Raw genomic sequence first — 13,744 nt, 5'->3', positions numbered from 1 at the left:
TGTTCGAACCACAGACCTTCCGGTCAGTAACCACTGCTGGGTTCATCTCTCTGTTGTATCTACCCCCGCCTCTTTCAATACCCAGGCCTGTAAGGCCAGTTGCCTTGCAGTTGGGGTTTGTTCTAACATGTGTTGCGGACAAGTGATTATCACGTGTGCAAAGCACGGTAGCCAGTCAGAGAATAAAGCATAACAGAGAACATTAGCATACCTGGGTGACCTGTCAACTGGTCGTCGAGCCCAAGGTGATATACCATTCGAGTCACCTGTGTAAATATGCGCTCCAAGCGCAAGCTAGGGCACCATCCCTCTTAAAAAACTCAAAAACGTTCAACGTTGCACACTATGTGGCACCTTTCTTGGGTTGACTACGAGGCGTTCAGTCGGAGGTGCGATTTCGCAACACGGATTGGCCTGAGTTGTTTTCGTTCAAGATTACGTAGCGGACTCCAACCGCCAATCTTCCATTCACCGTACAGGGGCTCTATCGACTGATTTATTGTGATCGCTTTCTCTCCGTCACCCAACTGACTCGCCATACCTCTGCTCAATAGAACAACAGATGATATCCGTCAGTGTCTTTAGTGAGCTCCTGTGGATATGCACGGTGCCTAAACCCTCAACACCGGATGGTAACTGACAGCATGAACGCCATTGGAATCGGTTAGCCGCCATGCCTTTCAATGTTTCCAGCGCTGTAGAGTGCCTCTGATTGTCACGTAGGCCAAGTTCTGGAAGATAAACAACACCGTCGCCCACACTTGGAGTTCGACCACTGTTAATCGTCCTGTTTAGGTAACCTTGATGTGGCTGCTGCTTATATGTCTCCACTCTGAAATGTCACCACGCACTGAAAAATCATTTTCTGATATTTGGCTCGGTCAATAGGGTCAATGGGTGGTCGCTGATTTCTCTCCCATCCACCGGTGTCTGTTTTTTGTCTGTCTTACCTGCACTTGTTCTACGTCTACTTGATGTCAGCTTGTAGTTTCTCTGTGATCGCTTCTGTTTTCACTAGCCCGGATTGTATTTTCGTACACCTAATTCACTTTCGCTTTACCATAAACTCATTTGGAAGATTTCGGTAGGTGACTTGAGTCGTGTTAGAAGTCCGATTGAGCTCGAGATGGTTCGGCTGCTAAGGCATGAACGTACTGACTGAATGGTCCGTGGTTCGAGCCCGAACCCGGTATCTCAACTGCTCCTGTCTGGACTTAGGCAACCTGGCGGTACTTCAGCCCTCCTGCTTCTTTCGGGTGGAATGACGGCTTGGCACCGAAAGGTCGTTACAGATGAACGACCGATTCACTGTAAAGCCCATTAGAATCTCTGCATAAGAGTTTTAATCCTATGTTTTCAGTCACGCAAGTTTGAGAGGATTTATATGCGGCATCCTGATCAACAGTAAAATCCTGAGCAGTTCCCAGGCTTACAGCGAGGAATTAAAAGGATCGCGAAAAAGTACCAGAAATATAGAAGCTCATGACGATTTTTACAGGCATCGAGTATGCCAGACTATTTCTAACGAGGCATGCACATATGGCCTAGCGGAAAAGTCAGATTTATGATGATAATGATATCTGCAGATACACCACATCCGTATTTGTGTGCATTAGATAGTGTGATGTCTGGATTATTTGAGTCACATTTCCTTTTCTATTTGTTTTTCCTGGTTTGGAAAATGGCCTCTGAGCAACCCGAAAAGGGTTGGTTACCAGGTGGCTCATCCGAAATGTGCAACAACAGTTTAGTTTGAAAGCGCTTTTTCATCTCCGCTCTCCGTTATGATGTAGAGGTCTAATATTACTTTCTTGATGGTTTCAGAACCGTTGATTGTTTAAGGCTGTGTTGTCTGTGCTTATTCCACGCTAAATCATTACGTTCGGGCTGGTCTACGCAGTGCGAATTCATCAAGGTTGAGGTGGTAACACAGCGCTACTGATGCAGCATACTAGACTGGTGTTCTGGCTGGACCTCCCACTTGAGCCTCATCTTCGTGGTCAACTGCCGTTCCCAGACTTACATATCACAGCCTAGGCCATAGCTTTGGTAGCACGCGAGTTGCCATGTTGGCATCAGAAGCCTGAAACCCGAACCAACGCTGCTAATAGAAGGCATAGTCAAGCGGTGCCATGGTCTCAGTTGGACTGAACAGCGTTGCAACGGACGCGACAGGGAAGATTTCTTAGGTTCGGTGATTCGATGGAATGAAAATCACAAGCAATAGCCATTCCAGTACTAGTCGCACTGTGGAGCATGGGTCGTTTTTTAGCTAACTTTCGACGGAGCAACATTCACGTGTATCTGGTTCAAATTACGACGTGAAAGTACATTTTAATGTGCATATCTGAACAGAATCGTTTTTGTAAGCTTCAGTCCACCCATTTCTCGTCCCCAGTCTTCGCACGAAATTACGCACAACTGCTGATGGGATTCGGCTAGTCTACAGAACTCTTGTGTTTCAAGATTTGTCGGTAACGATTAGCAAGTTCGCAAAAAAAAGCTTAGGCATTTTAGTGTTGTGGTCATTTCATTTAGTATTGCCCATGTGGTACTTCAGGTGTGGATCTGAATTACCCGTCATAGAAAATGTTTTTCCTTTCGTCCGTCCCCACATCTTGACTTCTGCAAAATCTGTGGAACTTAAGTCAACTGGGTGGATCATCACAACGGCGCATTGCTTGTATGCCAATCCATCTTCCACGTTATTGCTCTCCATAAAGGCCAGCGGTCGTTATGGTTATCCACCCTGTCTTTGTGCGTTGTCGATAGTCTGGTTCAGTATGTCGTTTGTTCTGTTAGCACATACCCCATATTACCTTCGAGTTGCATCTGTAAGACAACCACGGACACTATGTACGTACCAGATACAAAACCACAGCTGCCCTCACCTGACTATTTTCTTGCGTCAACCTTACTGGCGACGTGTGCCATGCCGATCTGCGATCACGTAACTTCAGCTGAGCCCACACGCACGTGTGTATGAATCGAAGTTGATCGCACAAGGTCGCGTGTGCGCGTGTGTGTTGCACGATACCCGCGCGTTCGCGTCTGTTAAGTCCCGAGCCCACGTGTCCACGATCTAGTTCTGACCCGTATTGATCGTTGAGTGATCGCTGTGATGTGCACACACATGTGGGTGTTTGTGTGTGTGCGCTCCAAACGGTTTTTGCTTCACCAATAGCCATCGTCCAAATGTCCCATATTCAGCCACGTGGAAGGTGAGCCGCAAGTGCGTGTGCGTGTGATCATGCAGGGCGCAAGCGAGGCTGTATGTGCTGCTAGTGCGCGTGCGGCCTCGCTGGCGTCCACCATGAACACCAGTACACCATATCGGTCGTGACGGATTTTGTGCTGTTTCTCGCATCTCACGTCCTTACCTTTGTCTGCTATGCAGACTTGCTGAAAGTGTATCACCCATGAGGACATCAGTAGGTGCAAATCACTCATTGAACTCTACACGCCAGACAGCGCAGCTTATGCACATGGTCCCTAAAGGTTTCAGTTGTGGTCCAAACCGCCGAATCAAAAGAATGAGTCTAAAGCTAAACACTACCAGTTCATTGTCTTGCGGTCGGCAGTCCTGGGACACTTTCGATTTGGTGTATTTTGGGTCTTCTTTGTAGAGTGAAAAAGCTATCTTGGATCCCTTGAACCATTTCTCACACGAACTGTTGGTTGCTAATGTGGGTTACTAGGTGGCACAAACACTAACTGTTCCCCTAGTTTAATTTGAGTGATCTTATCTGTAAGATATCCGGAAACTAAATATTCCTGACTAAACATTCATTTCGATTTGCAACTGTATTGGGAAGCGCGCTTTTTTCACAGGCTACTAACATAACCTACAAAGGAATTGAAAAAGCTCATGAACTATCCCTCGGAAGTGTACTGTACAATAAGGTTTGAGCGGATACCTCATGGCATCTATACTCACAACTCAGCAGTGGACTAACAAGAAATTGAGCTTAAGATCCTAGTTTGGTGGTTTCTGTTAGGCAGCTCATGACGACGAAAAAAGGTTGCTCAGTTGCTGACAACTGAAGATCGCAGGGAATGACCACAGATGGACCGTTAGAGCTTGAGGGTTGAAGCAGGTTTCTGCGGCAAGAGGTAACCATACCCAGTAGCCTAATTGGGATGGCCTCTAAGGAGACAAATTGAAACAAGCAATGAAAGGGTCTCGAAAGATGGGCCGAATATTTTAACGGACAGCTCAGCTGATATCCTGTGGCAGTTCATAGTACCAGCTCATTGGGAAGGATGGGACGGAAGAAGACAACGCAACTTCCCCTTCCCAAGGTGTCAAAATGGTCTTTCTGAGAGCATAGTCAGCAGCACCCTGCGAATAAGGTAGTTCTGTTCTGTAGTTAGTTTGAGGGGAGTTCTACGGGTAACCATCATCCATACCCTCATCATCGTCGTCTCGATTGTCGAAAGAATAGCGCCGGCACTGAACGCCGATGTTTCTCAGCTGTACACACATGATAAATGTGGTGGTAAAACGGAGTGAAAGTGGTGGCCTATTATAAACATTCCGAGGCACCTGCCATGAATGTGTTCATCCATATAATCGGCATGGAAAAGGCCATTGACATTAACTAGGGGCCATGTTTTGCACCGTCTTTAGTCAGGCCCAGAGAGCCCCACAACTTGAAAGACATCTCACTGACATTGCCCAAAATTCCTCCAATCCATATCTGTACCCTTCGATCAGTACTGAAACGTTGCGATCGTCTCTCGTCTTCTTCCGTAACCTAAAAATCGCGTTTGAATCCTTGGATTGTCGGGTACTATGGCAGTGCTTGTTGATGGAAGGTTTTCCATACAAATCCATCTCACGCTAACCCCTGTGGATGAATTGGTTTAGTAAACGCTCACCTGAGTTCGCTGCATCCATCAGTGTCAAACTAGGTCATCCCCATCTCCCTTTTTCGAATTCCTTTATCGAAATGTTGTCGGAATAGTTCTGATCTACTGCAACACCTGTGGGCTATAGCTGCTATCAGTGTACGCCCAAAGACCTTGAATACACTGATCACATACTGGGGTCGGATCACACATCAATCGGAACAATTTAGAGTAATTTACCTGCATGATTGAATATACGCTTCCCACATGCATACCCGAACTTTGTGCCTGCAGATGAGCCAGTCAGCGTGTCAGCTAGCGTCCGCCATTCCTGACTGCTTTGTTAAGGATACAGTCTCCTGTCGAATAACTTGTCTCCTGCCAGCTAGCAAAATTTCAGGCGTTATCTGTCAACGGCGGAGTTCACAACAATGCAACGTTTCCATTACTCCTACTTGATTTAGAAGCCTTGCCACTGCTAGCGCAAGACGTTAAGAATCGTTCAATGCGTGATCGCTAATGTTTCTGATCAGCACTTTCTAGTTACTTTCAGTGGACGAGCTGGTGACAATTAGTTGGCCAGCTGCATTGGTCACCTGCTCTGTGTGCCAGTGAGGTGGTCGACTTCTCCTATCAGAGTGGAAATATTCCACAGAAGGTTACGCCGTGGCGTAGCAGATGAGTTTGAAAACCCTTAACCAGTAGACAACTGCATCAGTGGCTGTCGCCCGCTCGAGTGAAAAGCTCGAGATAGAACAAATCAATGGTTAACGGCACTGATAGACGTGGCTCAATCACCCAACCAAAGATATCCATGTGTCCAAGATACTACCCTCAGCGCATAGCCACTCCTTCCTAATCCCCACACTCATGACAAAGTTCCTCGCAACATCATTGTCATCACTATCCGATTGGCAATCCTGGTATGCGTGCATTCGTCCTCAGTGCGTAGCACTACCCACGTGTCTGATACTCGATGGATGAAACTGTACGTTAGAACAAAATTCCGGTCTGCACACCGTTAAACCTGACTGTTTCATAAGCGTTCTGCTTTCATTCTACAACCCTTGTCGTTTTTGGTTCGAACACAGGGAAATTCAGCCGATAGCATTTTGAAGCCGTTTTTTGCGTTGCCTGTGTGACTAGTTGTATAGTTTTCCGCCTCGGGATATATGTTGATTTATTCTATCCATCGACAGTAGTACTCACTGGCTGTGTATTTAACAGTTCGTGACACTCGGAAGCTTGAGTGAAAGACCGATAGGGCCTCAACTCTTTTAACCACCAACCTAACGGAATATATATTGGTCCTCCTGTTTTAATATCGTTTTTCTCGCTTTTAAACCCCACTGTAAAGGACATGGCTGCTTGCGTAGGAGTGAACTCCTAAGATAGGCCGACCTCTGCCTTTGAGCTGTGTAGGCCATTTGCTCAGAAGCGTGGTCACTTTGCCCTTAGCCAGTGACACTATTCAATCGAAACAGTTCAAAAGCGGTTCTTCTGAAAGAGGCGCATCAACTTTATCTGAAGAAATTTAGTGATGCAATTTCGACATCTGTTCACGACTTCGAGTAGTTAGCCACCCACTTTGACACTTACCATTCTCTGCCTAGTTTTCACCAAACTGTGTCTACGTTGCGAATTATGGGCAGAGTAACCTAAGTAAACGCGTCAGTCTTTTTTCAGTCTATTCGCTGATGTTAATTCAAATTGTTCCCATCACGCTGCTAAGCATCACTCTGCTGATAGTCCCATAAGGTCAGTCGATCACTGTGTGTGCAGTGAAAGAATAAATTAATACACGAGTTTGGTAAGTTTTATTTAAGGGCTCGTACTCGCCGAAGGTGTGTAATGTCTCGAAGATTTTCACCTTTTGGCGCTTGCACAATAAATAAGTATTTAATAAAGTACTACACCATAACATCAGTCCAAGCTTGTCTGTTGGCGTGTGTCCAACCATTGTCGACGAACGGTCATTTCCCGCCAAATTGGACTTCGAATAAAAACATCTCGAAAACTATCGCACGAATCCACAGGAACTTTCACGATTTTCCTCTTCGGTTTGCATACATTTACGCTTTGTTCTCCAGTGGCCTTCGTTTGCAAACAGCACAACAACTGTTGCAAACTTTGGTCACAGTTTTCATTGTTTGTCACTTAGCGCATGAATGTGCCCAATGGCTTCGAACTCTACTCGCAGAGCTTCCTTGACCACCTTACCTAGGTGGCCTATACCGATGAGACTTTCACTTTCTTAGGTTCTGATGCTCCAAACCCAACGGCCTGACAACACACCGTTGCATGGAAGTGCTCATAGGACTTCGAAGCAAAACATCGATCAGTAAAGGAACATCGTCCTATGTATTGTTTGGTTGAGTCATTCCAGTTTAAATGATTAGTTGTACCGTAGATCCACATTCAACATGATTACTGGAGTGCATCCTATCATCGAGATGGCGACGGAACCATAGACTAACTGATGTATCATGAAGATACTAGAATGATAGCCCGTGTTAGACCCGTGGGACCAGGAGGATGTTTCAGATGGCCAGCTGATGAATATGGTTTTTAAAGTAAAACATCTTCGATACGGTCTAATCTCATCTATCCTGTGAGGCACATCTTCCATTCTCTTCCACTGCATGTTAGCGGCTTCCATCAGATTTCGAGGAATACACATTTATCTACATACAAGGCAATTTACTTTCTGTCATGCATCACAGCTTCCCTTTGTGTATCCCATGTAAGACAAGACAGGCTGTCGTATAGGAAATGGAAACCTAAATATAAATGAGGAAACATCCAAAGGAATTTTTATTAATTATAAAGTCAAAACAGCGTAGTGGAGTTGTTGTTGTAATCCGACGTTTCGGTTGCCTCGGGCGACCTTTCTCAAGGATTTCTACAATCAAACATCACCTTTCAGTACAAGAATATGCGGGTCTGTGGTATCTCATCGCTATAAATACTCGGATCTGTCACGAGAAGGTGCTAGAGACCTTCATTGTCACTAGGTGATTTCGGACGAATACAGTAACAGAAGCATGATTCACTTACTATCAGCAATTCGTTCCGGAGTCCATTGCAGAGAAGTGCCACTAGTCGTGGACATTGTGAGGAACATTTTATGGCTGTCTTTGAAATACGCTACTAGTTCGTCCACGTAGTAGCCCCCCCAATCCAAAGTTTTTCGTATACCTTACCACTGCGCACGATCACTCTGAACATTTGAAGTAAGACCGAAAGATTGTACACATTTAGGGATACTCTCGGGCTTCATTCATTTTCAGCTGCTTATTGCATTATCTCTGTTTCTGTGACGGAAGTTGAAAATTTACTGTTGATTTATCACAGTTCATAAGCCGATTATTTCATGACCGTGCCACGTATCCTCACAATTTCAATTCCATCATACGGAGCTTAGTTTGCCTATTTGAATGATGTGCGTCATTTGCTGTCCAAGCGCATGTTCGTCGTGGGACCAAATTTTTCTTATGGACTCAGTGTCAGTGTGACATTACGAACCGCAACCGGCCCCTTTTAAGCTGAGCACTTCGCAATCCACATGCCACTCTGGTGGAGTTTTTTGTGCTTCTTTCTGGTTGTGTAAGGTAGCCCCCCACCCAAAAAAAAACATTTCGGACAGACGGTGCTTTCACTTCATAGGAGGACTGCCTAGCTGATTTATATCCTTAGTTCGTGCCTCCGTGTTCTGCCGAAAGATAACTGTCCAATAAGCGTAAGTAATTGGATTGCCCTAGGGCTGCTTTGTAAGTTATTCTAGCATATTTGTGTGGCAGCCATACACAACTACCGTCATCCTTGGTGATGTAATTTCACTTTCACATCATATCTCTCCAGTCGAGCGAAGACGGCGGGATCGCATCAATACATGGATCAGTGAACTGTATAAATTGCTTCCACCAGATGAGCAAGCCAAGTCACAGTATCAAAGTAAGGGTATCGTGCTGAAGCGCGTCTGTGAATACTTCCAGAATGTTGACAGCATGCTCAAAGCGGCCAACGCAGCTGTTGAACAGGTCAGTGGGTTAGTGTGTTTATATATGTGGCAGTGTACTTACTCATTGGATCAGATGGATGGGTAATGTTCACGTTGTTTTTTATTGCTGTTTGTTTATATTCCATTTTTTGAGCTGATCCCATTCGATTTTTCACTTGCTGTCAAATTTAGCTGAGTACAAGCGATGCTGTAATCTAAATTACTCATTGGTTGATAGCGAAAACCCACATTATCTCGCACATCTAATGTAGAAATCACTTCGAAAATAGCCTACTGTAGCATCTGTATTCCTGATAAACATAAATGGTTTCAAGGTCACACTTTCAACACCATGCTCCGCAACATGAGCTTTGCTGACCGCTCCAAGTACAATATCCGTCTCTGACACTAGTCATACAGTGGCAAAGTAAGGGCACATCGAGACCCTCGTGGACTTGAGAGGCATCCACTGACTTATGTACTACCTCTATCAGCGTCCGAAAGTAACTGGCGGGTGGACCCACCAAGGTAAGTAACTGCCACATGATGCCAGAAATGTATTGGGATAGAGAAATTCCTTTGAAAAGTTGAAAATTAATCGGGTAGGAAAACTACCGTTCTAGGTTTTACTTTGAGACATTGTCCAGAGAGGGTAACCAGGTTCAACGAATTTCAAGCATTAGATTATTCACAGTTGCTGTATGAGCTATTGAACACATAGTTTTCTCTCGTAGTCAGCTTTGTGGCCTTTTTGAGAGGTGAATTCTCTCGAAGAGTGAAATCGTTCCTTCAGATATAGGAACTTCTATTGGAATTTGGCAAGGAATGCTCACTATAGGCTTTTCTGGGGATACGCAACTGCTATATCGTAGATGCTCCGACCGGAAATTATTCATTTTATTAGTAATACTGCGTACCAGGTATTAAGACCTGACCTCACGGATCTGAGCCTCACTTCATGTATTTGATGATCAGGACACCGGACCGACAAACACTGCGATTATAAGACGGGATTTCGGTCACGCGGTAGATAGTTAAAGATTGGCTCGTGTCCAACAAGCTAGTTTGTTCCAGCTGCTCATTTCTGGTGGCCCTTTTATTCAAAAGTTGTTTTTCGGACCCAGCTACTAACGATGAGCCCTATTGATGCTTCAGGATGGGACCTCCGCGCTCTCCGTTGAGCTTACGTAAAAATATTGCGAGGAATAATTACCTACTGCTGAACATCATTTCTCTATTGTCTATCTTATTTTGCTTCTCTGACCAGTTGTTTAGCCACTTTGTTCCTTTTCTCTGTGATGAATTCTTATCGCTTTTTCGGGACTGTAACACGGTTATTCAGGAGTGTTGCTGTCCATGATACCGACGATGTTATTATCGCGTAAGCATTGAGCAATTTTCTTAAGCACTTTCACTGTTGTAGTAGTTTATCTCTCAACAGGGAGCGAGTTTGGCCTTATTGATAACGATTTATTTAACAGCATAAGTTGCAGAAGGAAATTTCGTAGACAATTTTACTAAATTAGTGGACGCGTAAAAGAAGCGATGACTGGCTGGTAATGTTAGTTCGGGTCGGCTAGTGGTCACACCAACCCGCCTGTGTAAACGACATACACCCCACGCATTTCCCTCGTGTTACTGATTAGTATTAGTAGTGAATAAAACACGGATCCCCATAGCCTTCTTTTATTCGTTACCGACATGTGCATGGGGGCGAAATGGCTCAGTGGTCAGAGCGCGAATTTACTGACCGGAAGGTCCGTGGTTCGAACCCAACCTCTGCCTCTCGACTTGCTCTGTCTAGGCTTGGGCAACCTGGCAGCATCCCAGCTCTCGTGCTTTTTTCAGGTAGCATGGCCGCTAGGCACCGAAAGGGTATTACAGCTGAACAATTATTATCTTTATGTGCATAATCGCAGTTGTGCTTGAGTATAACAGACAAACGAGAATCAGTTTGCCGGTGTTCGGATTAATCCGCCATATTGGCCCCTGTCTACCCGTGCGGCCGTTCGGTCCTCGCACAAAAACTTTGTGATAGTCACTGCGGGACTTCAGAACAAATGTACATTTTAGGTTTCGTGCTCATTGGAGCCAACCACGAGCAAACTTTCAAATGGCGTCTCATCTTCGCTCCCAATTATCCAGGGGACATTCAGCTAGTCACGTTTTGGTAGTCACACCAGTGATTAACTTTTCAATCCTACCCATGCAATGACGTTTTATGCTCAGCTGTCGCTGATGCTGTACGCCACTCTTCGCACGTACTATCCTAACCTTTGCCCTCTCAGGATGGAGCCTCTCTAAATATTTAGTCTAGTGGAACGCACATCTGGTTGTGTACCTCAGACCAGTTGATTGGGTGACTGTTCATGCCTGTTTGAAAACGGTACTTTGGTTAACGCATGTTTATATGTGAAGTTGGTTTGGTTAAAAGCCGTTATGGTACTTGGTAACGATTACCTATCCTTATTGAATGGTGACAACTAATCTATCACGCGTTTATGTGCATCCACACGATTCATAAATCAGTACACATCCCTATGTTTTAACACGTCAGTTGACTTACTCTGTTGTATTCATTGTGGCCTGAACAGATTTGTGTAGACTGTCATTCATTCAGTGAGATAGGCAGGCGGAAAAAACATTTGTCGGTTGGTTTTTGATTATTTGAACTACGAATGACTACAATGATCTTCCAAGGCGGAGGGATGGTCAAGGACGATTTGCTGCCGTTATTGTACGTACAGTTAGTAGAGTGGCCCCTCTTGAGAAAGATCGTTGTATCCGATTGCCGGTCAGAACAGCCGCGACACGCGCGGGGTTTCGTAGCTGTGGGTGTCGCACCTCGACTCCTCTGGATTTCCTACCCGCTGTCCATAGTTCGGTTAATAGGTCTTTGTGAAGTCGATTCATTTGACGTGTCGTCGATGCATCTATCGCGTGTAAAAAAATCGTTCCGCTGTAGCACCTTTTCGGTGCCTAACTGCCATGCCACCCGAAGGTTGAACGAGGGCTGGGATACTGCCAGGTTGCCCAAGCCTAGACAGGGGAAGTCGAGAGGCAGAGGTCGGGTTCGAAACACGGACCTTCCGGCCAGTAAATTCGCGCTCTAACCACTTGGGCCAGTATGCTTGACTCGGTGTCTTAAACGGATCTACATTTGTAGTAATAGCACAATTAATTGCATTGCAACTTACTAACCAGAATATCCGCCATAGGCTCCCTAACTGTCTAGAACTTGGGTGTACTTACAGTTCCGACTGTCTAAATACAGTGATTCTGGAACAAAAATAACTTTTGTATGTTGTTAAAAACAGTCCAGGTCTGTCTCCATTGACATTGTGGGGCCAGAAGGTGAACGTGACCGCTGGTCGGAATTGAACTCGTGAACAAAAGCTGATCGACACTGTAGATGTCCATTACACTTCGTATTCAATCGAAAGTGCCCAACATTGACTCATCGGTACAGTGTAAGGTTGCAGTAACCGGATTATTTAATTTCGTTCGACAAATTGCGAACATAATCACGACAAACTTCATCCGCTTATAATTCTTCAGACAGCAAGTATTACGAATACATCTGTTGTATAGCTTTCCTCCCTTCTTACTAATGTCAGCTCATTCCGGTTTTCCGGGCGTCAGCTACGTACTAAAATAGATTGGTTGCAGACGTTACGGTCTTGTAACATGAAGTTAGAGCGAATGTTGTGGCCACAACACACCTGTAATCTACCTTGAACACTCTATCGCCCATCTGAGCATATCCAAAGGAACAGCAGCTTGTGGCAACCACCATGGGATCAGCAGGTCAGGAAATTCCCCAAAGTGCATGACTGACCGTCTGTTATTCTGGCCGATCAACCTATATCCGATCCGCAGCCGACTCGCTACACAGTGATCCAACCCAATTGCTCCGGGTTCACTGCTGAAAAGGGGATAAAGAGTGAATAGCCATACATTGGAGACAATGACCTCAGTGTTTCACCGACATTTACTCGTCCTGTTTGATACTGGGGTGAAAATTGTTCATCCCCGGATTTCCGGGACCCACTCAACACGAGTTCGCCCTCATTGGTGCAGGCCATTAACTCTAAAATAGAGAGCTCTTTCCCGGAGTAAAACAGCCAATCTTACGCTACAGTCGTCCCTTTTTAAATGGATCGACCACAAATGGTCTATCCTTATGGGGAACCCGTGAATGTGAGCGTATGAGAAAAACTTGGCGAAATACGCTCATTTGAGTTTGCTGTGGACCTGCGTAGTTCAGCCTCGAAATTTACAGGTTTAAAGTTCTTCCTAAACCATACGGCAAGGAAGCATCGATGTTGCACATGTTAGTGTTCTAGTTGTGACGTAATTAATTATCAGGAAGTAACCAGCAGTAACAAATGTCTGTCTTACTAGAATGTGATGAATACAATAGCTAGGTACACTTGATAAAAATAGATACAGTTCGAAAAGTGGAATAAGCTAAAAAGTCACTTATAGTTTGAGGACAGTTGTTGATAATTGCACGAACATGAATACAACTTGACCCGATGTGTTGAATGAAGTCCATAAGCCGGCGCGTGACGCAAGTGGTAGCCGCGTAAACAAAAATGGATGAGAAGTTTCACTGTACATGTTGTCCGCTAAGGTTGCAAGTGGGACGGGAATTGTCGCGTGGTTTGAGTGTTTGTGACGCGTGATCTAGTGAGTGACCTCTACACACACTGATGTGTTGTCGATAATGATGACGACCCCTAAATGTAAACGATCATAGCCTTACTATCCAATAGGCGGAAACCAGTGGGTCTAGGTCTAAGGCATGAATAAGAGTAGTAGTGGCTGTGATACTGGAATCCGTGCGCCGCAGAAATAGACAAATTAAATGATGCTTTTGTTTCTATTCGC

General features: G+C 45.1%; 2 protein-coding genes across 2 annotated transcripts in view; one reads left to right on the top strand and one right to left on the bottom strand.

Annotated features, from left to right (window-relative positions):
- The window catches only part of T265_11019 (hypothetical protein), a gene marked incomplete at both ends in the record, with an annotated part of 18,703 nt that extends 10,728 nt beyond the window's left edge, over positions 1-7,975 (bottom strand). Inside the window, one exon of the mRNA XM_009177556.1 lies at positions 7,909-7,975. Coding sequence (XP_009175820.1) covers positions 7,909-7,975 — 67 coding nt within the window. The remainder of the gene's footprint in view (positions 1-7,908) is intronic.
- T265_11018 (hypothetical protein) overlaps positions 1-13,744 on the top strand; it is a gene marked incomplete at both ends in the record, with an annotated part of 64,852 nt that overhangs the window by 46,881 nt on the left and 4,227 nt on the right. The window contains one exon of the mRNA XM_009177555.1: positions 8,713-8,891. Coding sequence (XP_009175819.1) covers positions 8,713-8,891 — 179 coding nt within the window. The remainder of the gene's footprint in view (positions 1-8,712; positions 8,892-13,744) is intronic.

This window comes from Opisthorchis viverrini (assembly GCF_000715545.1).
Source record: "Opisthorchis viverrini unplaced genomic scaffold scaffold232, whole genome shotgun sequence".
Taxonomy (NCBI): domain Eukaryota; kingdom Metazoa; phylum Platyhelminthes; class Trematoda; order Opisthorchiida; family Opisthorchiidae; genus Opisthorchis; species Opisthorchis viverrini.
The sequence above is the reverse complement of the archived record's forward strand: the minus strand, read 5'-3'. Positions and strand labels throughout refer to the sequence as shown.